This window comes from Colias croceus, chromosome 20, assembly GCF_905220415.1.
Source record: "Colias croceus chromosome 20, ilColCroc2.1".
In the NCBI taxonomy this organism is placed as follows: domain Eukaryota; kingdom Metazoa; phylum Arthropoda; class Insecta; order Lepidoptera; family Pieridae; genus Colias; species Colias croceus.
The window spans coordinates 5,678,890-5,705,700 of record NC_059556.1 but is presented as its reverse complement, the minus strand read 5'-3'; the positions used below and the strand labels follow the sequence as shown (position 1 = coordinate 5,705,700).

At 29.7% G+C, this 26,811-nt stretch overlaps 2 protein-coding genes across 8 annotated transcripts in view; one reads left to right on the top strand and one right to left on the bottom strand.

Moving 5' to 3' along the window:
* Positions 1–26,811, top strand: part of LOC123700808 — a 535,837-nt gene that overhangs the window by 124,410 nt on the left and 384,616 nt on the right. The window lies entirely within an intron of this gene.
* Positions 1–26,811, bottom strand: part of LOC123700791 (facilitated trehalose transporter Tret1-like) — a 54,863-nt gene that overhangs the window by 13,741 nt on the left and 14,311 nt on the right. Inside the window, exons 1-2 of one of the 7 annotated variants that reach the window (XM_045648125.1) lie at positions 13,468–13,488; positions 11,900–11,950 (exon numbers count right to left, since the gene is read on the bottom strand). In XM_045648125.1, coding sequence (XP_045504081.1) covers positions 11,900–11,950; positions 13,468–13,473 — 57 coding nt within the window. In that variant the 5' untranslated portion in view covers positions 13,474–13,488. Of the gene's footprint in view, positions 1–11,899; positions 12,470–13,467; positions 13,489–26,811 lie in introns of those variants that run through there. The other 6 variants (XM_045648120.1, XM_045648121.1, XM_045648122.1 and 3 more) reach the window with 6 other exon arrangements.

Below are 26,811 nucleotides of genomic sequence, written 5' to 3'. Positions count from 1 at the left end.
ATACCACAGTGCCATAGTATAGAGCAATGTGTCCATATTGTTTATGTTTGAAACAAAAGAAATACGAAGTTTTTGTAAGTTATTCCTTTGTAATGTTCTAATTGTTTTGCTATTAGGTACCGGATAGATCAATTTAAATGTACTGCATTTATTGAATTAGGCTAGAATATCGGTTATACGATTAATGAAATAATTCGTATCATTAAAATAGGTAATTGGGGAATTACTGCATCGTTTTTGTTGTTGTTTTAAACAGACTAAGTGACTATAATATGTGGTCCACAATATTATTTTATTCTTCTTTTTTATCAATGATGTTATTTTTAAAATATTTTTTCATGATACAATTTATGAAGAATTTAGTGAATGTTTGTGATTGAACGTAGTGTTATAAGAAACAATAGCAACATTTAAAGCCTGACGCGCATAGACTATCATTTTGGTGAAATCGAACAAAGCAAGGACGAGCCTAGCCTTTAATAAAAACAAAAAAATAGTAAACAGAAATAACTTAAGTATCCGTATTCCGCATTGACGTCAATTTAAAGTTCAAATTGTAAACAAGTTAAAATATTTAATGGCCTATTTTTATTGTACCTACGAAATATAACCCTATGTTGTAAAATATAATTGTATAAATTACTATTCACATACCTTACCTATTTTCAAATGTTTAAGTATAAATGGTGTGGCAAAATTATTGGTATTATAAATGTAACTGAAAAATTTAATGGGATTTAAATTATAAATCATTAAATGCCCTAGTTTTTTTATTAGATAAAAAAATACTCCTGAATATGACAGATACAGATAAAAATATTCATAGATCTACAGACCATCCGCTTTGTGTTTCTTTTCGCATTAAATTTATGAAATCTTTAATTATTATTATTTACAATTTTATCTGTCTCCTTATTAACACAAAAATCTAGATAAAAACAAGCTGTAAATTGACTTCCAAGTGCCAATTTTGAAAAGATCAATTTACTTTGTTATCTTTAAAATCTCACAATTTTATTTATAATTTTGCGGAATTAAAAGTAGGTAGCTTGATCGTGTTGCAAAAAAATAAAAATCTTATCTTGCTATCGCGTAATGTTGTTTTGAACAAACGTAGGGGACCAAAATCGTATCAATTTTTTAAAAGTACAATCTTTTTCCTAGATCTAATTTATATTCTTTACTTTAATTTTATTTTGGATATGTGTTAATAATTTCGCGTAATTCACAACGACTTCACTGATGACCTAAAAATTTAGGAAAAAAAGGGGACACAATCGCTCATGCATCACGCTGCATGATTTTCAAATGAATCAACTTCATTTCGATTCATTAATTCGCTGATTTGTGCGTGCTGTTATAAATCAATCACTGAGGTACTAATGTTGTTTTTTTAGATACGTATTGTATGTTACTATTAGTAATAGGGTAATAGTAACCGATAACTGTATCGCGTGAGTGTTGTAACGTAAAATGTAAGTAATTTTGCGCAAACATCCATTCAAATGGAACGTAGGGGCGTATAAATGAACGAACCAATGAAAATACCCTAGTTTGTATAATAAATTGTAGTTAATTTAGTAGGAGGAATATTAAGTAGCTGTTACTTTTACTTTGTAACACCTGATGGCGTATGGATTTACAATCATATAAAGTAACCAAACATGCTATATGTCGAAGCAGTTTTATCTCAATGAATGATTATATACTAAAGATATAATCTAATCAAAAAATTTGACATTCATGAAAGTACAAACACAAAAAATGTGAATTCGAATGAACCAAGTCACCAGTCAATTTAATGAATACGTGTCTAACTGTCTACCCATCCATGAAATATTCTGTCCAACTGTTTTTCATAAATCATTACTAAGTGAGTTAAATAAAGTTTCGTTTTAAGTAAATATGGAATAGAAGGACGAATAAGTACTGATATCGTTAAGTGTTCAATAAGCAGAAAACTTCTCCTATACCTACACAAATCACAATAATATCCTACTAATATTATAAATGCGAAAGTTTGTATGGATGTATGGATGTTTGTTACTCTTTCACGTAAAAACTACGGAATGGATTTGAATGAAATTTAGCACACATATAGAGGGTAACTTGGATTAACACATAGGATAGGTTTCATCCCGGAAATCCTACGGGAACGGGAACTATGCGGGTTTTTCTTTGAAAACGCGGGCGAAGCCGCGGGCGGAAAGCTAGTATTACATAATGTTTACTATATAATATGTAAGAATTTTTTTTCCTCGTAGAATCTCAGTTTATACTATCGTAAAATTTTAATGTGATCCAACAGTAATTAATTATATGAGACACCGCGCCTTGAGCAAATAATAAAAAGTTCAATCAAATCCGACATGTTGATTATTTTAACTGTGCTGGGGCCTTAGCCAAACGGCAAAACGCCAAGGAATAGAATACGCTATCGATAGAAATTGACATAAGCGTATGATGTTTTGCATAAGGATTCGGTCACCCTACCAACGACAACGACGACCACGAACAAAATTTTCATCCAGTCGTAATTAAATAAAATTGTGCAAAACACAATTAAAAATGAAATTTAAGAATTTCCTGTCGTATTGGTGTTTGGAAAAAAAAATTTTGAGATCAATGGATAAACAAACAGGTTTTTCATAGAAACGGTGGCTCCTAGAAAAAAATGTATTTAACCTTTTTTATAGATAATTAGATTATATACAATTTTGGTTCAGGTGATTGTATGATAAACTTACCGTCTCGGCGAAAATCGCAAAAAACCCTATTTCTTTTTATTAATTGACCTCGAATTTTTTTATTCCTGAGTACCAGAATGACGGGATATTTTAATATTGATTTTGAACAAATTTCGGCAAGATTGGAACTTTGGTCGTGGTCGTCTGCGTCGTTGGTAGTGTGATCGAACCATTACCAAAATGTCATGAGCTTATGTCAATAATTAGCGTTAGCAGTTTCTATTCCATGGCGTTACGTACGTTTGTCTAAGGCCCCAGAATATGTAAATCTAGTTTTTGTTAAGGTTTCTCTACAAGTACATACGCATAATATTGTGTAATAATCTACGACATGTTTTAAATATGCAAGGAATTTATTTATAATTATTTTAAACCATTGCATGTGCTTTAACCCCTTACCGCATACAAAGCCATGTATGGACGACGAAGTTCATGAATTTTTTATAGGCTAACTATAAACAATATCTAAAAAAACTACCTTACATCTTAAACAGCATATCATCGAGAATTGGAATGTAATTAATTTATACAGTGTAATTATTATCCATCAGATATATGATAGATTTAGTCTAGCGCGTGCGACGGTTTGGGTGCGCGGAAAAAACCGTGATTTTCAAATTAAGATTTCAATATCAAAACGGTGAGTAAAGCCATGAAAAAAAATATTACTTCTTTCTTTAGTCTTTCTAAAATAAGGCAAAACATTTGGTTTGGTTGTTTTTTTTACTTTAATCATGATTTTTTGTACTTTTCCAAATCTGTCATATTTGGCTTCGTATGCATTCCGTCCAAACTATATTATGTCATATGTGGCTTGGTATGCATTCAAGGATACTTTCACTGATTGTTCCAGTATCGATTCTGGACACTTTTATCTCAATGCTAAACATGTAAATATTATATCATCATCAATAAATACAGACTCATGCTATATGCCACTGTATGATTTTTAATTAGCCGTTTCAGAGCAAATGCGAAAGTCAGGGAAAGCTCTTATTACCAAAAGACGTGGTCGTCTCTCAAGAACTTAGAAACATCTCTGGAGTCTTATTTGTATTCCTGACTCGCCAATTGCCGCAAAAAAGCTACGAAAATCTCCTGCAAGACATCTAGATTTTCACTTTGATTCTGCACGATCTGATGGGATTAGTCATTACCCAATTTGGAAGAAGAACGTCCGTCAGCTATGCCTATATTGTTCCAATTTCGTTCCTTCACGTTATGTGAAAAATATAACGTGTTTTTATGTTATAATGACAAATGTTATTGTTTTAAGCTATTTCACGAAGTATAAGTTGGCTATGATTCTGGGTTTTATTTAGATATCCATATAAAGTACTAACATTTCGCCCGTGGCCTCGCCCGCGTTTTCAAAGAAAACCCCGCATGGTTCCCGTTCCTGTGGGATTCCCGGGATAAAACCTATCCTATGTGTTAGGCCAAGTTACCCTCTATATTATGTGTGCTAAATTTCATTGTTCGGTTCAGTACTATTTGCGTGAAAGAGTAACAAACAAACACATACACGTATACATCCACCCTCACAAACTTTCGCATTTTTAATATTAGTAGGATAGGATTTATGTAAAGTATATGTAGTATATCAGTTGACTTAGCATTCAGGATACAAGCCTTTTGTTTTGGGGCTTAGCAACCGAGTGTGTGAAATTAGTCCGGAATATATTTTAATTTTATTAATTAGTTACTTTTTTCTAATTGCATATGAAGCCATATATGACAGAAAAAATACAACAAACACTGCATACGAGTCCATATATGGCGCCGTTTCATATTTTCTATAATATAAGTAAATATTTTTTTTTCTCAATTTGATCTCATAATGTAAGGTCTAATAAACACTTTTTTGCAAAAAAATAATTTTTATTTCATCTCCTTAATAATTCATGCAATAAGGGGTTAAATAAATACTTAATAATAGGTACTTATTATTTTACATAATATTTTCCGTCCATATATAAACTGCGTAGTGACGAGTTACTTTTCGATTATTTACAAATGTGTTTGAGTTATGTCAATTAGTTTATTTGTAATGCGAACACAGTGCGTGTGAAATTGGTGCGAATGCAATTACTAATTACTTATTAATTATCGTATTGTAATCTAAACTAATTGTCGATCAAACGCAACTGTATCCGGTCAGTATTTTACGTATGAGTACTTCATTAATTATTAACATTGACATTAAAATAGGTTAATGATTTAAATAAACGTAACAGATATATATATTTATTATTTATACAGAATAGAGCATCCAATTTATTTAGAAACTTTCTTTTATTATGTAAAAATATTCGATAAACAAAAATAAATATTTAAAACATAATGGATTTTTTAGTTATGATAATAGAATAATTTAGAAACTTTATATAATACGTCCATAATTTTATAATACTAATCTGAAATTTTGCTTTATGTAACTTACTAACTTGAATTAGGTAAAGCAATCCAATAAATACAATATTAAGTACCTATGTATATTATCTGTGACCAAACTAAATAACGCGTAACAATATTTCATACCAATTACTCCGACACGTTACATATGACATAGGTACATTATAAATAATACATTATAAATAAACCACATGAAAAAAAGCCTTGATTTAATTTCGACATTTTCGTTTCCAAAAATAAATCAGGTAACCTGAACAACAAGCTATTTATTTTTAAAATTGGTTTATTACATGTTAGGTAATGTGAGTTAATTAGGTAATATTCAACTTTTATTAATTATAATTACTTCAGCAACTGGTTGTATAATGTTCTAGAGATATTTACAACTATGGCTGTCGGCTGTCACACTGCATGCTACGATACACCCACAATATACATATACAACCAGTAGGGTAAACTTCATACAACACATTCGAAATGGCTCACGCACACAAACAAGCAAGCGTGTTAACGAGAATCGTAAGGGTATTATCACAAATCACAATTGACAGATATAAGAATACTCCCCATTCTTGTAAGCACGCTTGCTTGCGTGCGGTGTTTTCGCATTGCTTGCGTGCGGTCAGCGGTGTTTTCGAACGTTTGATATGCGTCGAAGTCTGGTAATTTCGAACGTTTTGTATAAAGTTTCCCTACTGGTTGTCTGCATATACACCTGACAGGTCTACCTATGATCGGTTGACCTGCGCAGACACACGTATGTTAGACCGTAGAATGTATGACATAGGTACGTAACGTTTTACACATATAACGTGGTTAAATACCTCTCAAAGCCTTCGATCCGCCTACAGACAAACTGTCTACGATATAATTCAGTTACAAAAAATATCCGGTTTTCGATATTTAACGGTTGCAAATGATTGTGAAATCTTTTACAGGCACTAGTTAACAAGGGTAATAAAAATTCAATAAACGTATTTATTAAGATAATAACTTTGAATAACATAGCTTGATTAGTTTTTTCTTTGCGCAATAGATGTATGTTTATTTTATAAATATCATAATTATATAGCATGTTTATTAGCTTAAGTAGGGTAGACTGGGTACGATTGAAACAAAGGACGGTTGAAACAACACGAATATCTCGCAAACCGTTGGTGGGGGGGTTAGGGGTCCAAGAGGAAAATGAAGCGCAAAACTGTTCTAAACCCGGACCACAATGTTGCGTCGGTCTCCGCGCGCTTCAGCTGATTTTATAAGACCCTATTGTGTTTTTATGACCAAAAGTAAGTATTTTTGCTTGAAGATTTTTCCAATTATTGGCGTATCTATTTCAGTGACAGTATTAAATGTTCGTTTTTGTTTGAAGTGAATCTTGTGGGATATGACATTGTGACTAGTTTTTGTGTATCATTGTTTTTACAATTACTATAACTGTATTTTACCTAAAATAGGAGTTGGGGACGGTTGAAACATTTTTTTTGGGTACGGTTGAAACATTGTTTCAATTATTTGTTGTATTTTTAAATGCCGATAGTACGTGTAAGTGAGATTTCGGGAAGATAAATAGACTTATCAAAGTACAAAGATGCATATGAGGAAGTGAAAACCGGAGATCATTGCGAAAAGTGGCAGAGAAGCACAATTATTCGCTTCTAAGGTAAATTCGAATGCGATATGACTCTGGCGAGCATGAAAATAAAAGAAGGGATATAATAGAGGATATAACAATAGAAGGTATAATATTAGAAGGCAAAAACTCGGAAAGTTTTCTATTTACACTGACACACCAGATAAGGAAGAGAAAAGAAAAGAGCAAGAATTAATATTGAAACGAACTAGAGCTAAGCAAGTGAAAAAGCGATTGGATAGAGGAAAAAGGAAGAAATTTGATGGAGGAAAATGTAAAAGTAACACCGAAGAAGCAAAAAATAAAAAAATACAAGAGGAGATATCATCAGAAGATGAGGAGTAGGTACTTCTGTCTTGTTTGTATGTCACCATATTTAGAAAGCAGACGTTATTGTAAAAGATTTACTTAATTATCGTTAGATTTAAAATAAACAAACAATAAAACATATTTTAATGCTATATTTTGTATTATTCAACTGACCCCAATCACTGTTTCAACCGCCCCTGGTATGGGGACGGTTGAAACAAATCGGATTTATTTTTTTAATTTGATCTACTATAAAAAATAATACACATGGAACTAAAATCATAGCGCCTAGTAGTAGACAGATACATGCTCTTTTATTTAACATATATTTTTCATCGCTCGGATTATAAACAGCAAAGTTATGATCGTTATAAGTGAAATTGTTTCAACCGTACCCAGTCTACCCTAATCAACGTGCAAATAAATAAATATAATATTGAAAATATTATTTTTAATTTGTAGGTTTTTCTTGTCAGTTTATACAAAAATATTTTATTCATATATTATTGGTATGTCTGTATTCTTCTACATTCGCTAACAATTATTAAGGTTTTATTAACAAAAAAAAAATTTCAATTTTTTGAACTGAATATTTCACCAATACGAACACTATTTTTTTTCTAAAAATATTTTTTTTTACAATTCTCAAGTGAAACAATAATAAGGATACCTCATACCACACTAGAAAAAATATTTTTAGAAATTGAGTCATCAGTCATGCCCATTTCATAATGAATTTCCTAGTAAATAATAAAGTTATAAATTATGACATTCTTGTATTAATTTGAATTTGAATCAATTTATAATAGGTACTATTAATTAGTTGATATTATCTAATCAACTACCTAATTAATAGTACCTATTAATAATTGTTTTTTAAATGTATTTATAAAATAATGCATTTCTGGGTTTCGACGATTTCTAGTAGTTACGTATTTTTCAAATATCGACAGATGTTATGAAAGTGTGGCCCCATAGACTGAAGTTAATAGATTTTTATTGGAGGGCAATCAATGATCACGACGATTTGTTACCAAAGTTCGAGGTTAATATTTGGGTCGTAATATATTCAAAGTAATTTCAAGGGCCCAGTTTGTCCTATTTATGTAGATCCGACGGTCAAAACAGAAGCTGGTAACAATAATATAAATGTGAACTAACATGGAATAAATAATTCGAAACAAAAATAATATAAGGAAGAAACTTTTTATTTGCACAGAAAACAATATGTTTACTTACTACTAATGTGTGATAAGACGTCCTTCAATCCGTGAGAAAAGTAATAATATAATCTAAATAAATAAATAATCTAAGTAATAATATTTTTTCCAAAAAAATATTTTTAGAAAATATTAATATTTTAAATGTTAATGAACAAACCGGATCATCGATATATTTAAGAAATTTGAGTTAAATGCTTAAAAAAATTAAGTTGTGTCTATAAAACATTTTTCAAGTTTTTTCATATCTTGTTTCTGATAGAAGTCTTTTATTATATTATAAAACATGTTCTCAGTATACATATCTGAGGTGTGTAGCAATATTGAATCCAATTAAGATAACTTTTGAAAATTTGATTTAGATATGGAAGTTTTAAAATTCAAGAAAACTCGCTTATGGCTATCACACCTAATTAAATGTTAAGACTGATGGACATTGGACAAGTTTTAAATATTTCGTCACCGGAAGAAACCTGTGCTATTCATAGATAATACTCATTAATTATTTATTCCATTACCATGAAAATATAGGTGTAATCAAATTGATATGTGAATGTGGGTTGGACTATTTTCGCAGATTTGTTCTGTAAGATTTACCTGATACAGTAAAATATTATCTGTCTATAAGTTTGTGGTTTTTCCCTGTATAATCTGAATCGTCAACACAACAGTTTAGAATGAAAATTGTAGTTTAATATATAAATTTAAATAAAAGGTTTGTATAATATCATATGATTATTTAATATTTTATCCAATAGGGTAAAAGTATGTACACGTTTTAGATGATACTAAACTCTATTATAGATGTCACAGTATGTTTGTTTTTCTATTACGTCGCGACGCGACGGAGCGATTTATATATTTTTGGTTCTGGAGATAGGAAACAAGAGAGTGATTTATGATACTTTTTACTTCGGTAAACTAATTTATATGAGAAATTTAATTGAATTCACAGGCAAGCCGCGGGCGCATAGTCAGTATAAAGTATATAAAAGTATTTATTTATATCAAGTTCAACACGTTTGTCAAACACTAATTTAAATACATTTTAATTGCGTTTGATACAACTAAAGGTATTTAGTAACATTATACAGGGTTACAGGTTAAGTCGACCTATTCCTGTTAAGAGCGTATAGTAGGGGTCAAAATAAACTGATTTGATCTTATAATACCATATCCAAAAGTTAGTCGTTGAAGAGTTATTGCAATTTTAATTTTTTTCTTGAAAATGCCACTTTATCTTCGCATTTAGCGTTTAATTTTTTATTTTACTTATTTGGTCTGGGTTTTTTTGAGTTTTTATGTAAAGATTGAGTTAAACAATAATTCTCAGCAATAAAAATCCATATCGCTGCAAACAATTCAAAGAAATGGCTTTTAATCTAAAAATAATAACATTAAAGTAATTTAGTTAACTCGTTTTAAAGAAAGATATTGAAAAAAATCTCTATGAAAATGTGTCTGCAGATGTTTTTAAAAACATGTGCATGTTCTTAGCTATGTAAAAAGGTATGATAACCTTAGGTATCATTCGTAGATTCCAAGAAATCGGGGATAAACATGGGACAGTGTTAGTAAAGTACAACATCAGAATAAATTTTGTCATAATTTATTTTTCTTAAAAACTTTACAGTTCCTGCTCAACATGACTTCCTCTATTGCGAACACATATTCGAAACCTTTTCCGCAGAGTACTCTTAGTCAAGAGCCAATTAACAACTGGGGTAGTCACCCCAGTTGTTAATTGGTTCCTCATCTTATTGGCTGCATCGATAATTTTTTTGTCGTAAAATATCAACAGATGGAATCGGGTTCGGCTCATTGTACACCAGACTCTTCATATGCCCCCATACGTTTTTATGTATGGGCTTTTGCCCATGGGGGTTAAGTCTGGACTTCTAGCCGGCCTTGGTATGGGCCCACCTCTTACGATCCATCTGTTTGGATAGTTGATGTCTAACCATTCTCTAACACTTCTTCTGTAATGTGCAGGGCAGCCATCATGTTGGAACCACATGTCTCTTAACAAAGTCAGAGGTATGTCTTCAAGTAGGTCGCTTAAATGTTGGCGCAGAAAGGTCTCATAATTTTCACCATTTAGGTTGTCCGGAAGGAAGTATGGTCCAATTAATTTATTTGAAATTATCCCCATCCACACATTAAGACTGAATCGTCTTTGTGATTTTTTTGGATTCTTCTTGTTAGGATTTCCACGTGCTTTCGGAGCCCAATAGTGAGCGTTATGGTAGTTTTCCCAAAAATTTTTTTAACCCGATTCCATCTGTTGATATTTTACGACAAAAAATTATCGATGCAGCCAGTAAGATGAGGAACCAATTAACAACTGGGGTGACTACCCCAGTTGTTAATTGGCTCTTGACTAAGAGTACTCTGCGGAAAAGGTTTCGAATATGTGTTCGCAATAGAGGAAGTCATGTTGAGCAGGAACTGTAAAGTTTTTAAGAAAAATAAATTATGACAAAATTTATTCTGATGTTGTACTTTACTAACTCTGCCCCATGTTTATCCCCGATTTCTTGGAATCTACGGATGCTACCTGAGGTTATCATACCTTTTTACATAGCTAAGAACATGCACATGTTTTTAAAAACATCTGCAGAGACATTTTCATAGAGATTTTTTTCAATATCTTTCTTTAAAACGAGTTAACTAAATTACTTTAATGTTATTATTTTTAGATTAAAAGCCATTTCTTTGAATTGTTTGCAGCGATATGGATTTTTATTGCTGAGAATTATTGTTTAACTCAACCTTTACATAAAAACTCAAAAAAAACCAGACCAAATAAGTAAAATAAAAAATTAAACGCTAAATGCGAAGATAAAGTGGCATTGTCAAGAAAAAAATTAAAATTGCAATAACTCTTCAACGGCTAACTTTTGGATATGGTATTATAAGATCAAATCAATTTGTTTTGACCCCTACTATACGCTCTTAACAGGAATAGGTCGACTTAACCTGTAACCCTGTATAATACAAAGAAACGTCACACAGTCTACCATCTCCTCATATTACCTACATATAATAAATATGTAACATGCTATACAAATTATGTTTCAACCGAATGCGTTCGAATGTAAACTGTAATTTTATTTTCCCATCTCAAGTATCAATATGGAAATAGTAACAAAATACAATTTGTATTTACAAACTTGCGAATTCTATTTTCTACCGCGTGCATATACATATAGATATGTATATAATAAGAAGACACTGACACTGAATTATTATATAACGTTTATAACGTTATACTTAGCCTTAAAAATACCAATAGGTACTGAACGTTTACATGTATTCCGGCCCGATCGGGAATAGACACAATAGATTTTCTATTGTGTCTGTGATTCCGGGGGCTGAGGCATTAAATATACAGTAAAATTTATTTGAATTTGCATCGGAAGACGCCAGCTTTCAAAACGAGTTATGAAGTGATTTGAAAAGTAAAAAAACATATTACTTAATATTCTATATCGTCACAACTCACAGCTGAAAAAATTATACCACTGTGTTATAGGTTTATATTAAGTATTAATAATAACAAAATAAAAAAATCTTACCTGTGATAATACAATCCTTGACCGACTGACTGCTTGCTTCTCCGGATTTTTCTGCGGTGACATTTTAGTAAAATAACATAAAATTATTAAACAAAAATCAAACCGCTTATTTATATAAAAAATAATTCATTCAATACACTTCACTTTAGCTAACTAGTGCTCGATATTATATTACACTATTATTTGTTAATGTGATATTTATAGGCCTATAATGTTGTTTTAGCAAAATCGTTTATGGATCTTCATAATATTAATTAATTTTATGATAGTTATTTTGTCGGTTGTTAGAACAGTAGAATCTTTAAATATCCACGTGTTAGACTCGTTGTATCACATTTTATTTGATGTTAGAAAGATGCTAATGGTTGTGCTCACTTAAGAGCCAATAGTGTAATGATCAGCCAGCCGACGAGACGTCAGTTAATTTTTATACCCACTAATTAATTTAAAATCAAATATTCATGTAGGTCGGTACCGGTCTACTTATGTATCGATTTAAGATTGAATAGTCATTTTCAATCTTTTGTGTTTTATTCAAGACGTTTTCCGAAGGTGAATATTATTCGTCCGCTAAATTTGAAAGCAATATGAACACAATGTGGACATTTATACAGTTTAATTTTGGTAAATGTTCTCGACGGTTATTTTTAGTTAAACAAATAAACAAATGCTGTTGAACTTTAAATTAATTGTTGCTTTTTTATTTTTTGTAATTTAAAAGTTTACCGTAGTTTCCGTCTTTTAGCACTTTATTTTACTTTATAAATAACTTCACTTTTAGGTTAACGGTTGTATCCAATGTTATCTGTTCAGGAATTGAGGATCATATTTTATTTTATGCAGGCATACTAGCCTTGACGAATGCCTAGTAATTAATAGTTTATCTATATATTAATAAATTTTTATTATATAAATTTATTATATAATTATATAAAAATTTATATATTAATAAATTTTTCCATATGCGTATGAAATAAAATTGCCTAATCGTACAAAATTGTAGGTATTTATACTCATGTAAGTACCTATCTGAGTGTTACTACTTTTAACATAATATTATCACATAACTTTAGTTTATAAAATATACAAGAGTAGAAACCATAGTAGTAATTTAACATTATTGCTTTTATATGCATTTATCAGTTATTATAAAACGTCACTCTTGTGCTTACAACAATTTGCATTTGACTTGTCTTTCTGTTTTTTCTTTTTTTAATTGCACACGCTTATAAATTAATGATAATTTTAATTACATACTGGTGATTCGCGCTGACTTTCTTTTTAAAAGTTGTAAGCATTTCTGAGTTATCATACTAGGCCTGACAGAGACAAATTAAAAAAAAAACATAAGACTAACGGGACTTTATTTTATGTAAAATATAAATATTTATTACCTAAATATTAAGATTTGTTTCCACCTTCACCATTTTTAATTATAATTTCGAAACTGAATTTGTAAAAAAAAAAGAATTCAATCGCATCTTACTGTAATTTATAGAAACCAACTTATTTGTTGAATTTACTTGTTCATATTCTTTTAATTATTTATTTTTTAATTCATTTCATACCTGCATTTGGTAAATATGTATCTAGTTCTCATATTCGACATAATTAAAACATTGTAGCTCAAGTATAGATTATTTTAATATATTTAAATTAATTATCTAATTAAAGCCATGAATTTCGTCTACATTTGTGATAAAAAAAAGAATGTTGTTTAGCTTGTTGCGTGCCTGAGTTTGAGAATTTAACGAGAGGTTCAAACGAGAATTTAAACTCAAAAGCGAAACTATATAAACAGGTTTTTTGAAAACCAAAGCCAAAGACGGTAGATTAAATCACAAATGAGGGACGGAATATTTATGAAAGGAATGTTTCGTCGACAAAAAATGTTATATTGTGGTTGTAAGTTTCTTTCTTTGGGTCAATTAAACTTATTATGTGGCATACTAAAAATTTCTCCTTCTTAGTAAATGAGTATCATCATTAGTTTTTTTTCAGGATTCAATTTAATTAATTTAATCTTAAAACAAGTATAATTAGATATCGTATAATCATCAGTCATAAAATTAATATAAAATACCGTTAACTGGAATGCCTTCATTGAAATAAAGTACATAATTTGACCTCTGAATAGTTTTTTGTGCACCTTTTTATTATTCGAGCCAGTTTTTGATAGTTATGTTCATACATCGTCATTCACCTGTCGTAAATAATAGTTTTATGGTGTTATAAAACTAACAACTTTTAAAATGCCTATAATAACCATACGCCTTGATAGCTTGATTGAGCTGTGCAGTAATTAATTTCTGTGAAAAAGTGTGTTGAGTTATTTGCCTGTCTAACATGATTTAAAGTACGTGTTTATATAATAATATTGTAGTACAGTTGCAATGTTATTAGTGTTTCAATCAACAATATAGCGCATTACTATTAGAAGACATAACAAGCTTTATGTTTAATAATTCAAATTATTACAGGATTATTTTTAACAATATACTATTGTGCTAATATTGAATTAGCATTTTATAGAGTAAACCAAAGTGAAATCTTTGTATTTCAGCGTATAACTCTGCAATAGCATTAACTATCTTAATATTCTTAATTCTTATTCTTAATATCTTAATATACAATATTATGGATGTATGGATGTTTGTTACTCTTTCACGTAAAAACTACTGAACCGATTAAGTACAATGAAATTTAGCACACATATAGAGGGTAACTTGGATTAACACATAGGATAGTTTTTATCACGGAAATCCCACGGGAACGGGAACTATGCGGGTTTTCCTTTGCAATCGCGGGCGAAGCCGCGGGCGGAAATCTAGTAGAGTATATATTCTATAGCTATAGGAAGGTCTGCGAGACTGGCATAATGTAAAAAAAACCATCTGTAATAATAGATAACATTTTATGCGAATGTGGAATGTATTATTATTCGACCAATGCAGAATTGCATAAATAAAAGCAAAAACTAGTACCTAGGTAGAAAATCTACTTTTGATTAAGAATTTTTCACGAATGTTTCTACAAACAATTTAGTTACATAACACAAGTTCTTATTATACGCAAAAAGTAACAATTATTCCATCAGATCTCAGGCCTGGTAAATACTTTATACAGAATTCGAAAAATTATCAATTATTAGTTATTAATTGATAAAAACAATAAAACCAAACGTTTCGTGCACTAAATAACTCTTTGTTCATTGTAACATTTATATAGTCTATGTCAAGGAAAAATTATTAATGATGTTAAATTATTATGTTAAAAATCATGTTTAACACCTTTATTCAATCATGGATCTAATATAAAGTATAAACCAACTTTACAGTATAGTAGATTCCTTTGTAGTTCATCTACGTATAAAAACTTTTTGATGATTATTGCAAGACCTATAAAATAATACGAGTAACTATTTTCTTATAATTGAGGAGAAGAAGTAAGAGAACGACTCTTACGTCTTCTCCTTAAACTAAGAAATTTAAGGATCCGTTAAAAATTAAAGAATAAAACCTCCAGTTTAATCCATATCAATACCAATAACACATCAAGTATCATAAGAAACACATGTATGTATAATTGTATAGTATATAAGCTCATTTAAAAATATGTCTGATTTTTATAATATTATATCCGTTATATACAGAACTTTTCCATTAGTCTAAGCAAGAATATTTTAATTCTTATCTAATATATTTAGTAGCCTTCAGGTCTATTTATTATAGATAATATTTTGTAATAAAGATAATATTATTTTTCATATGCAGTTTTATCGTTATCTGTGGTTTGAATATCGAATTACTATCTTAGATTCTTTGGAAAGATTGGCAAAGCTTTAAATTTTTTGACTGACCTTTTTCCTGTAGTCTTCTTTTTAATTTTTTTTTCTACGATGTGGAACACTAGTTGCGCTGGTTGGTTTGTAACATTTCTACTATCACTTATTATACCTATTATGAAAATAACTGGCTAAAAAGCGTCTTTAAAAACAAAATTACAGTACATTGCTGCATTCGTTTGAAATGCCGAATCGTTAGATAACACTTACAAGCAATGTAAATCGATTTTATGAAACTTTCGAGCTTTTGGCGTCTTTGATATTGAATTACATGAACTTTATATGAAACTTGTTTTAATTTATGTACAGCATGGCACGTTGAATGGAATTTATAAGAAGCATTAAGAAGTAAAATACGTATTAGTGGTAATGTTATGTTAATTTGACATTTTATGTGAGCATTGTACTTTATATTGTAATTGTTTAGTAATCAAATGAATAACATTCACATCCTTTGCAATTGGTGCTTCTTTATCTCTTAATAAACAATTAGGTACTTATATTGTATAAAATATTTGTAGGTGCTACAAATAATGTGAAATTTTTCGAATGAATGAAAAGGCTTATACTTTACGATTTTTTCATTTATTTATTACTGAATTAAAAATATTTTATCGAAGGCATATTTGCCATAGGTACCTATACAGACAATTGATTTGCTTAACTTGTAAAAATTAAAAATGATGCAATTGATTCATAAGCTGTTTTTCTAAACATTTTATGCCATGGATAATATTTAAAAGTTATTTTACATATTATTTATTTGAATGTTGATATTTTTTTATCAAGTAGGTATACAATATATATTTTTGAGTTAAATGAACTAAATGTTTTATTAAGGCGATATTACATTAAGGGAAAGCACGAACTTAACGAACAGCAATGTTAATTATTTTAAGCTTCAAAAGCAAAAAGCTTATATTAGGTATTTATATTGTGTATACGTATAAGCTAGTATACAATAAATACATATTTCTCTTTGTTTCTTTCCTTGAGTAATATCTGGATTCTGGATGGACCACAAATTGTGCCCAATTTTAAGAAATAAGATTAGGTACCTATATATTATTACAAAAGAAAAACAATACGATGATTTGTAAACTAACATAGTTTTTTGCAACGTTAAAATACAACGTAAACAACATTTCTTCATTGACACGTTGACGAAATAATTATACGAAAGTGCTAAAAATTTGTGTAAAATAGGCCAATTATTTCATAATGTTGTTTGTACATAAAGTAGGCAGTTCCTAATTATTTACAGGTTTTATTTTCAAACCAAATTACCAACTACGCCTCATCGGTTCGGTGTTTCTTAATTCAAAGTAATTATGTAAATACTTTTTAACTACGCACTTAAAGTAGAGTTATTTAAGCTCATTAAAAATTATAAAAAACGATACAAATTGAAAACCTCCGTCTTTTGAGGAAGTTGGATTAAACTTTGTCTGCACACAAATTCGACTATTGCGATAATTTTGAACGTAATAACAATCAATAATAAAGCAATTTGTGTTCAATCTACGATTTATTGGTCAATTATTTGTATTTTGTCAAGTTTTTTTTTTTGTTATGTTGTACTTAAGAATGAGTTGAAGTTTTTTATTTAGTTTAAAATTGGCTTTAAAATTTATAAATACGGCTTTTTGTACGTAGAATTATAATAAAGTTGCTCCTATTTCTATTTATCTACTTAGTACGTAAATATCGAATGAAAAATACCATATTCAGTATCCCCTTTTATTTTTTTGTTGATACGTTTATTTCATATATTTCTTTGATATAATATATCTATCATTAAAACTCAGAAACTGGACAGTTGCATTATCATAGTGAATCATCGTATCCCAATTCCCATAAAATATTTAGAAAACCGGTCCGTGATGGAAGTACAACTAGTTTTGCCGAAAAATTGCCATTTTTATAAATATTTCAAATATTAATGAAATTCGTCAGAATGAATCATGAAGCAAAGTTGCGTTTTTATAAATTAATGTTTACCTATATAGAAAGTGTTCAAAGTTGTTATTGTAATGAACAATTAATGAATTAAATTAAACTTATAGTCTTAGACCTTAGTAGGTATATACTACAGTATTAGCTAGTTTCTTCCAAATATGTATGTTTAACGGCAGAGCTTTTGTATGATAACCTACCTACTAAACTACCGGCTACCGCGGTTCTAATTTACTTAATTATTAATCTATACTTTATTATTATAATGCTGAAGTGTTTGTTTGTTTGAACGCGCTAATCTCAGGAGCTACTGGTCCGATTTGAAAAAATATTTCGGTGTTAGATAGCTCATTTATCCAGGAAGACTTATAGGCTAGGTATATAATATATATCATCACACGTAAAACCGGTAAAACTGCTGGACACGCCGCTTTTGCATACAGTTTCTGTATTCCTTAAATAAAGCGTCGATAATGTCAATTACCTTATTATATTTTATGTGTGAAAATTAAAGACCACTATAATTCAAACTCGATACATTATTAAGCTATTATTTTATTTGCATATAAAATTTCCAGGCTAATAATAGACGTTGAAGTTACAGACTAATTAGAGTCTTGTTTGTCAAGAAAAGAAAAAAGCACCTGCATTTGTAGTTCATAGTAAGCCTCTTAGGTATATGTAATACTGATATTATATTAAAATATAGCATTTTATTAAGACAAAAAAATATGACCTACGTACGTAAGTAGGTATTATAGATTTAGAAATTAAAGACTTTTTAACGGATTTTAAACGCGATTTAATCATTATATTATTTTCCCGACGTTTCGAACACTTTACAGCGAGCGTGGTCACGGGGAGACTGAGAAACGTTTAAAATCCGTTAAAAAGTCTTTAATTTCTAAATGTATAATACTCGCGTAAAATCAAACCCTAGAAAATACTAGGTATTGTAGAGTTTAAATACTTAAAATGGTAGAAAGTTTAATTGAGTGTATTGGCTTTTATTAAACCTAGAATTCCATAAAGATTATTTTTTCCGAATTCTTGAATCTTAATATATATATAATATAATAAATAATATAAGAATATATATATTATAAAGACGAAAGTTTGAACCGATTACAATGAAATTTAGCACACATATAGAGGGTAACTTGGATTAACACATAGGATAGTTTTTATCCCGGAAATCCCACGGGAACGGGAACTATGCGGGTTTTCCTTTGCAAACGCGGGCGAAGCCGCGGGCGGAAATCTAGTGTTAATATAAAAGTTCGTACTACAAGGAATCTTATTCAATTACCTAAATGAAGAATATTTTCGAAATGAACAGTAAGTAACTTTACTAAATTTAAGTTTTTGCTCAATGATTAGAGTATTCAGTAAGATATAATAATAATGGACATATATTATTATATTCCTTAGAAGGCCATGATGCAATAATGATGTGGGAACTTATTACCTACAGTTGTATTAACTATTATCTAAAGATATCTATTTCAATAACATAGGTAAATGTAATCCTGACTTTGTGGTTCTAGAGGCAAGTTTTATACAAGCGGAAAACGCAAAGTATTCATTACAATATTATAAATAATAATAAAGTGTCATAGGAGCTTATTACAACAGTGACCTTCTATATAAAAAGTGTGTAGGTTTATTACAATATGTTTTGCAATCTATTTTTAAGTTCAATAACTTGTAATAGAAACCAAGTATGTGTGTAAGTACATCGCACCTTCATTCAAATAACGAATTAACTCAAAATAACAATTTTGTGGGAAAACGCATTTAAAGTTTGACATGGTTAGATTGTTGAATTCAAATAATCATAAAAAAATTAAGAACTCGTTTAAGTGAACTTCAAAACTAGGAATAGGTAGTGTAACTAATAATGTATTTATTAATGTAGCAATATATCACAATTAATTACAGGAAGTATTTTTATTTTAATTTTTTTAAAATTGTTCCTACTTATTTCACTTTTTGATAAAAAATGTGATTATTTTTCTTAAATACAGACAAAGTAATTTCAAATGTTGCAATTATAAAATAAAATAATATTGAAAATAGATGAATTATTTCGATTTTTTGCAATATTATACCAATCACCTTAAAGTGTATGAGAAATATTACGTATAATTGCTATTTACAAAATTTTATATACCTAACATTTAAGCGTTTCTATAATTAAAAAACCGTGTTATAAGTTAATTATTAATTATCACAAATTGTTTACAATATTTTTGTATTATCTACTTAGGAACTATAGGGAATTATAATCATAAAAATTTCTCAAATAATTATTTTTTCTATAAAAAAACGACAAAACAAAAAACAATATTCTTTTACAAATTGGCGTTTTCAAACTCAAACATTTATTTATTCAATTAGACTTCTTCGAGAAGCACCTTTGAAACGTCAATACATATTTTTAACATTTACCACCGATTCGGAAAGCAGTATCTATGGAGAAGAATCGGCAAGAAACTCCATAGTTGCTCTTTTAAATCATTTCAGTATTACAATTTAATTTTACAAAATATGTAAGTAACTGTACGTATATATTATCATAATATGCCAAAGAACTGTCCTGTGGTTTTTACGCGACAACCCTCCATGGGTTTTTATCTTCCATATATTCCTTAATGCCGTAATAGGCTCTCTGAACTAATACGTTTTTTACATAATTTTTAAATTTAGTACTACTAAACTCTTTAATACTATGAGGAATTCTGTTGTAAAAAAGCATACCTTGGCCTTGAATTTTTAACTTTGGCTAACCGGTAAAATGGCATTTCAATTTTATTTCTGTTCCTTGTGCCATAACGGTGTCTATCTCCTACTCTTGTGTGTAAGTCTGCGTTTTTGTGTACATATAAAATATTATTAAATATATACTGTGATGGTACAGTGAGGATACCAGTATTCTTAAAGAGATCTCTTAGTGAGTCCCTAGCACGTAAATTATATATAGAGCGTATAGCTCTTTTCTGTAATATAAATATAGTTTATATATCTGCAGCCCTGCCCCATAGCAGAATTCCATAGGACATAATGCTATGAAAGTAGCTAAAATAAACCAATCTAGCCGTGTCTTCATCGGTGAGATGCCTTATTCTTCGAACTGCATATGCAGCTGAACTAAGCTTAGCAGCGGTGGTGGCAACATGGGCCCCCCATTGTAGCTTCTCATCTAGTGTCAAACCAAGAAAAACAGTAGAATCCACAGGGTATAATACCTCCCCGTTTAAAATAATATCCCTTTTCACCTTTTTTACATTTGGAAGGATAAATTCTACACAATTTGTTTTTTTTGCATTTAATAATAAATTATTAGCAGTGAACCAATTGGATATGCGTAAAAGAGCAGAGTTTACTTCGTCAACATTTGTGTCATGTCTATCCACATTAAATATTAATGAGGTATCATCTGCAAACAGTACTATTTCACACATATCCTGCAAATAATAAAGTAGGTCATTAATATATACTAAGAACAAAAACGGTCCTAAGATAGATCCCTGCGGAACACCTATGTTAATCGGCGCACCGCGAGATTTCTCTCCATTAACAACAACGGTTTGTACCCTGTTCTGAAGATATGAAGATATGAGGTCCTGAGATAAACCTTTAATACCATAAAAATTTAGTTTCCTTAATAGAGTGGTATGTTCTACACAGTCAAAAGCCTTAGAAAGGTCGCAGAATATCCCTAAAGCATTCTTTGACTTTTCCCATGCTTTATATATATGCGACAAAAGAGCTATTCCAGCATCGGTGGTAGAGCGCCCCTTTGTGAAACCAAACTGTTTGGCGTGCAGTAAACCATTTGATACAAAATGTACACACTACATAATTGGTTTAAAATTAATTTCTCGAAGACTTTGCTCAAAGTTGGTAAAATGGAAATTGGCCTATAGTTATTACAGTCTTCTTGGTCACCACTTTTAAATAAAGGAATAACTTTACTTAACTTTAATAAATCAGGGAATATACCATAGTCACAACATTGATTAAATATAAACGCTAAGTGGTTGGCAATGTTTCTATAATATTATTTACTAAATTTACAGACATTCCCCAGAGATCACATGTTTTTTTTAAGTTTAATGTTTTAAAAGTTTTAACAATTTCCTCTGCAGTCACATGTCGCAATTCAAATACAGTGAAACTTGGCTAAGTGGGACCTGGATAAGTGAGAAACCTCCATAACTGGAACTCATGCTGAGGTCCCAACACTTTGGCACTGAATTACCTCTGTTAGTGGGACGAGGTAAACCTCTATATCTGGGATTTGTTCTTTCGATATATCATCATAGTTACCTCTATAACTGAGACAGCGAGTAAATTTTATATGCATAAACCTCTGTAACTGAGATAACATTGTTTGTTTACTCATTCTTATTCTACCCACAAATTCCACACGTAATTCCAAGTACGCAAGTACAAATTTTGAGCTTCAATTACCTTCAGTTTTAGTTTCGCTTTACTATCATACATATGTTTTTTTTAATGATCGCACCTGTATAACTGAAATAACCTGTATTCTCACCTCTATTAATGGAACCCTCTGTTAATGAGACAGATATTTATTTATACCTGTATATCTGAGACACTGGGTAAGTGGAATACCTCTATAAGTGAAACGACATTGCAGGTCCCTTGATGTCTCACTTAACCAGGTTTCACTGTAATACATTACACTCAGCAACATGGTCGTTACGTGCACTGCAGTAGTAATAATAAAGTATAATTTTATTTATTATCATCATCAGCTCAGTCAATAATAACGTCTAAATAATTTTAACTAAGAATCCATATTAAATTTATTAAAGAGTAAAATATCTCTAAATACAACAAAAAAATATACGTTTAAATAAATAATAAACAGATACAAAACATATAATGACAACGGTTTTTATAAATTATATTGTAATACTGAATTAATACTTGATAACTCAAATTTTGCTTAAATATTTTATTATAAAACTGCATCAACTTAAAATATTATTGTAATAATATAGATTATAATTACTACAAAACAGAAATAAGTCATAATGTTACAAAAAAAAATCTATCTTATTTTCTAGTAGAGTGAAGTAAGTCTAAAAGAATGCACTCTTTGAATAAATTTAGATATCAAATATAGTTACCTTATAGCAAATGACAGATTTATTTCGATTTATTACGTTATTTTTACAATCTGCTGCGGTCTCACTTTAAAGAAAGCCGGCGCATCACTGAATTTGATCACTATACAAGTATCAACCTGTTCACATGATTTCGTAAAAAAGAGAACGACGTTCATCTATCTCTGTCATTTTCGTCGTAAAGTTTTGGCTGTTGGATTGAACGTATTCCTCTCGCAAAGTTAATTCGCTTTATGGTTAAAACTCGTAACATGTAAATTTTGAGTTAATTCGTTATTTGAATGAAGGTGCGACATAGTAAATATAATATTTGAAATTAGTAAAACATGTATACAGTTAATTTATTTGAACTTATTTAATGAATGAAATGCTTATGGAGAGATTGTATTTGCTTTGTTATTGAAGTGAAACTTCTTTATCGGGGTTGGGCAAAAATTTAGTGTAACATTTTTGCGTTACGCTGTAGGCGTGACATTTTTGCGTTACGCGCCAACTTTTTCTTATCCTTAAGTTTCACTTCTTACGTGTGTACTCTAGTACACGCACACATTTTTTTTTATTTTTTAGCATTGTTGTTCCAGTATATTCAAGATTTAAATAGGATATTTGTTATCAAAAAACCTACCTACCTCTTGAAACCTACGTACCTGAAAATTAAAGAAATTTTATTGTTTGGAAGTGAAAATAAAATTTTAAATGCACGTTAGTAAAAAGATTTCGAATACAATTTTATAAAAACTTCTAAAGGAAAGAAAATTTTATAAAATACTTGGAAATGGAACACGGTTAAGATAATTATAATAAAATACCTGACCCAGAATAAAAAAGATTTACATACAGCTAGCTCAAGATATTAAAGAAATGCGGGCACATAATTATTATTATCTATTCAAAATATTGATTATTGAATAAAATATTATCCATAGAAAAATCCAAGTTCATCATAAATTTGGATTTTTATCTTAACTGTCTTCAGAAATAATATGTAGATATTATAATAAAACCGCTTTCAAATTGTTAAAATAAGATCAAAATATTTAAATAGATACAAACGGGTGTCACCAGCTTTCATATAAAAAAAATAATTATAAAGGTCCATCTAGACAAAACGTCTGAGGTAACAAAGCCAAACAAAGTACGGTCGTGTTGAAAACTGTTTTTTTAGTCTGTGGATAAGGAAATTCGATCCTTCATCTTATGTATAAGTACGTTAAATAATTGTGAAACAAGATAGGTAAGTGTGAGTCTATGAAAATTCTGGTTTTAACCAGATATTAAATATCAGATTTATATATTACATCTTGGACAAGGATTGATTTCATCGGTTTGTCAATTGCTGTAATTTATGTTTTAATTAGGTGAGCGATGCAATCGGTGCAGAATATGAAAATAAAACCGTCAAGTGAGAGTCGAATGAATACGAAGGGTTCCTTAGATATTTAACAATATTTACGTAGAGTTAATAAAATCATGCCTTAAAATAAGGAGATCACAATGCGTATCTGTGCCTATACACAAGGCGTTTGTATCCTACCAATGGCTTTTAATAATTTTATCAATCAAAATAATCTTAAAATCTCGTATCAATTAAGCACATTTACTTTATTTATTATTATAGCCGTATAAACAAGTCATTCCAAATATTCTCTTATCTTTATTTCATTAACATTTGAAACCCATTGACTGTTATCTCTCCGATCCGCACTCTTCCATTGAATAATTTTATTTAAATTATATATTTTTAATTTAAATTTTATAGATTGGTAGAATTTGATTTCTAGATCAAATAAAATGTCATCTTAGGAAATATTTCGTGAAATCTAGAAATTAACATAAACCCACCCATTTTCTCACTAGATTTAGTTAATACCTAAAGTTTTTGATGGTCCTTCAAAAAAATATGATGTAGCGATACTGAAAATTAGTTTTATCTAATAGTGAATAGCAAAATATGAAAAAAAACTTATTCAAAATAAAATGGAAGAAATTTAATACTATGCTGTGATAAACATCGGTCTCACGCATAGACTGGAAAATTCTGCAATTTATATAATATGTTTGAATCATAATTTTAATAATATTCGCATTCAAAAATATCTTTAATATTTCTAATACCATTTAAACATCACTTGAATGACATCTTCTTTCATAAAGTCTATCAAAGGTTTTAGCGACAATGTAAAAGAAAAGCAAGGACATTTAAGGTGCTCTACCAAGCATGGTGGTTGAAGCCACAAAGCCATAAACAGACTAACCACTTTAGGATAAACCATATATGAACATTGAACGCCTCACTGTCTTTAACAGCAATTATGTTACTATGGAACTTCATTAGTTGCTCGAATTATTAACCGAGTAAAATTTAACAGGAGCTTTTGGATAATTAATACATAAGAAAGCGCTTTCTTTTAGCTCTACCTTCAAGCGAAAAATGTATACGTATTTTGTTTGCGATCATCGATTGAACTTTTATGTTTACAAGTTACTTTTATATCAACCTAAAGAAATGTCCTGTAATTTAATCATTAATGATAACACAATAAGAAATGTATAAGTCACATATCACAGGTCTTAATAATAAAAATACCACTGAAGTCGAAGTATAGGTACTATGGGAATATAGAAAAAGTTGAACTTTAAATGGGCGTCTTTCATTATCATATTTTTACAATAACTTCCACAGAATACTTATGACATTATCAATAAAAAATATTAACGTTATTCAATTAACACTGCTATCTATATTTACTATAACTGTAAAATTAAGATATGAGGCAATTTGTAAACATAATCAACTAATAAATTAAAGAATACCTACTAATTAGGGATAATTACTATTGCAAATAAATAACAGTCAAGTTAAACGAACTACACTTGACCTACAACTGATAATTACCTACTGTACCTAGTTGTAAATGTTTTCAAATAATTTAATGCCTTTTTGGAAAGTATGGAAACACACACGTATGTAGAATAATAAAATTTTATGTTATATTGTTCTTTCTTATTGATATTTGCAAATTATTTTAGTCAGTCTAAACAGATTTGGCTTCATACGTTATGGTAGAATTTTTGGACTCGTATTATAAAACCCTACAAACATTACTTTCCCTTCCTACTTACAATTATTTGTATCAACAAATTATAATTACTCTATTCATCACACGACATGTCCTTATTTCAATTTATCAACAAAAAACTGGTCTTAAAAACTCAACCAATTACTTTCACAATTAAAACTTCAAGACGCAACGTGACAAAAGTTATTTACAACGCTGTGCTTCCGAAACGTTCCAAGAATTTTCTAGACCTTTAATTTAAACTAGGAATATAAAAACATAACATGTAACCTTTAAACCTTTATGTTACTGTGCCACGCTTACACGATTATATTAGTCTTGTTAACACTGTATCAAATGACTGGTGATTTTAATCTTTTTAAAACGGCCGCGGCGACGATGTACCTAGACTGGGTACATAATTTCATATTATTTTAATATTATCCTATACTAGCTGCGCTGTGCGGTTTCACCCGCGTGGGTTCGCTTCTGTTGGTTTTAGAGTGATGATGTTATAGCCAACCTTGCTCGATAAATGAATTTAATGGGCTATCTAACACCGAAAGAATTTTTCAAATCGGACCCAGTTTCTGAGATTAGCGCGTTCAAACAAACAAACTCTTCAGCTTTATAATATTAAGTATCGATTACATATTTTTAATAGGATTATAAAAAAATACCTAAGTGCTTCTTCTTATTGATATAATAATATAAGAAGAAGCATTTTGGTATTTATTTACATGAATTAATACCACACATGTAATTTTAGTGGTGTTGGGATGTCTAAAAAAGATTGCTTACGTGTATTTGGCTATCTTTAATCTAGATTCTAGACTGTGATACGGAGATACAGAATGACAAGTTTTTAATTGCTATTTTATACCAAAACTAGCT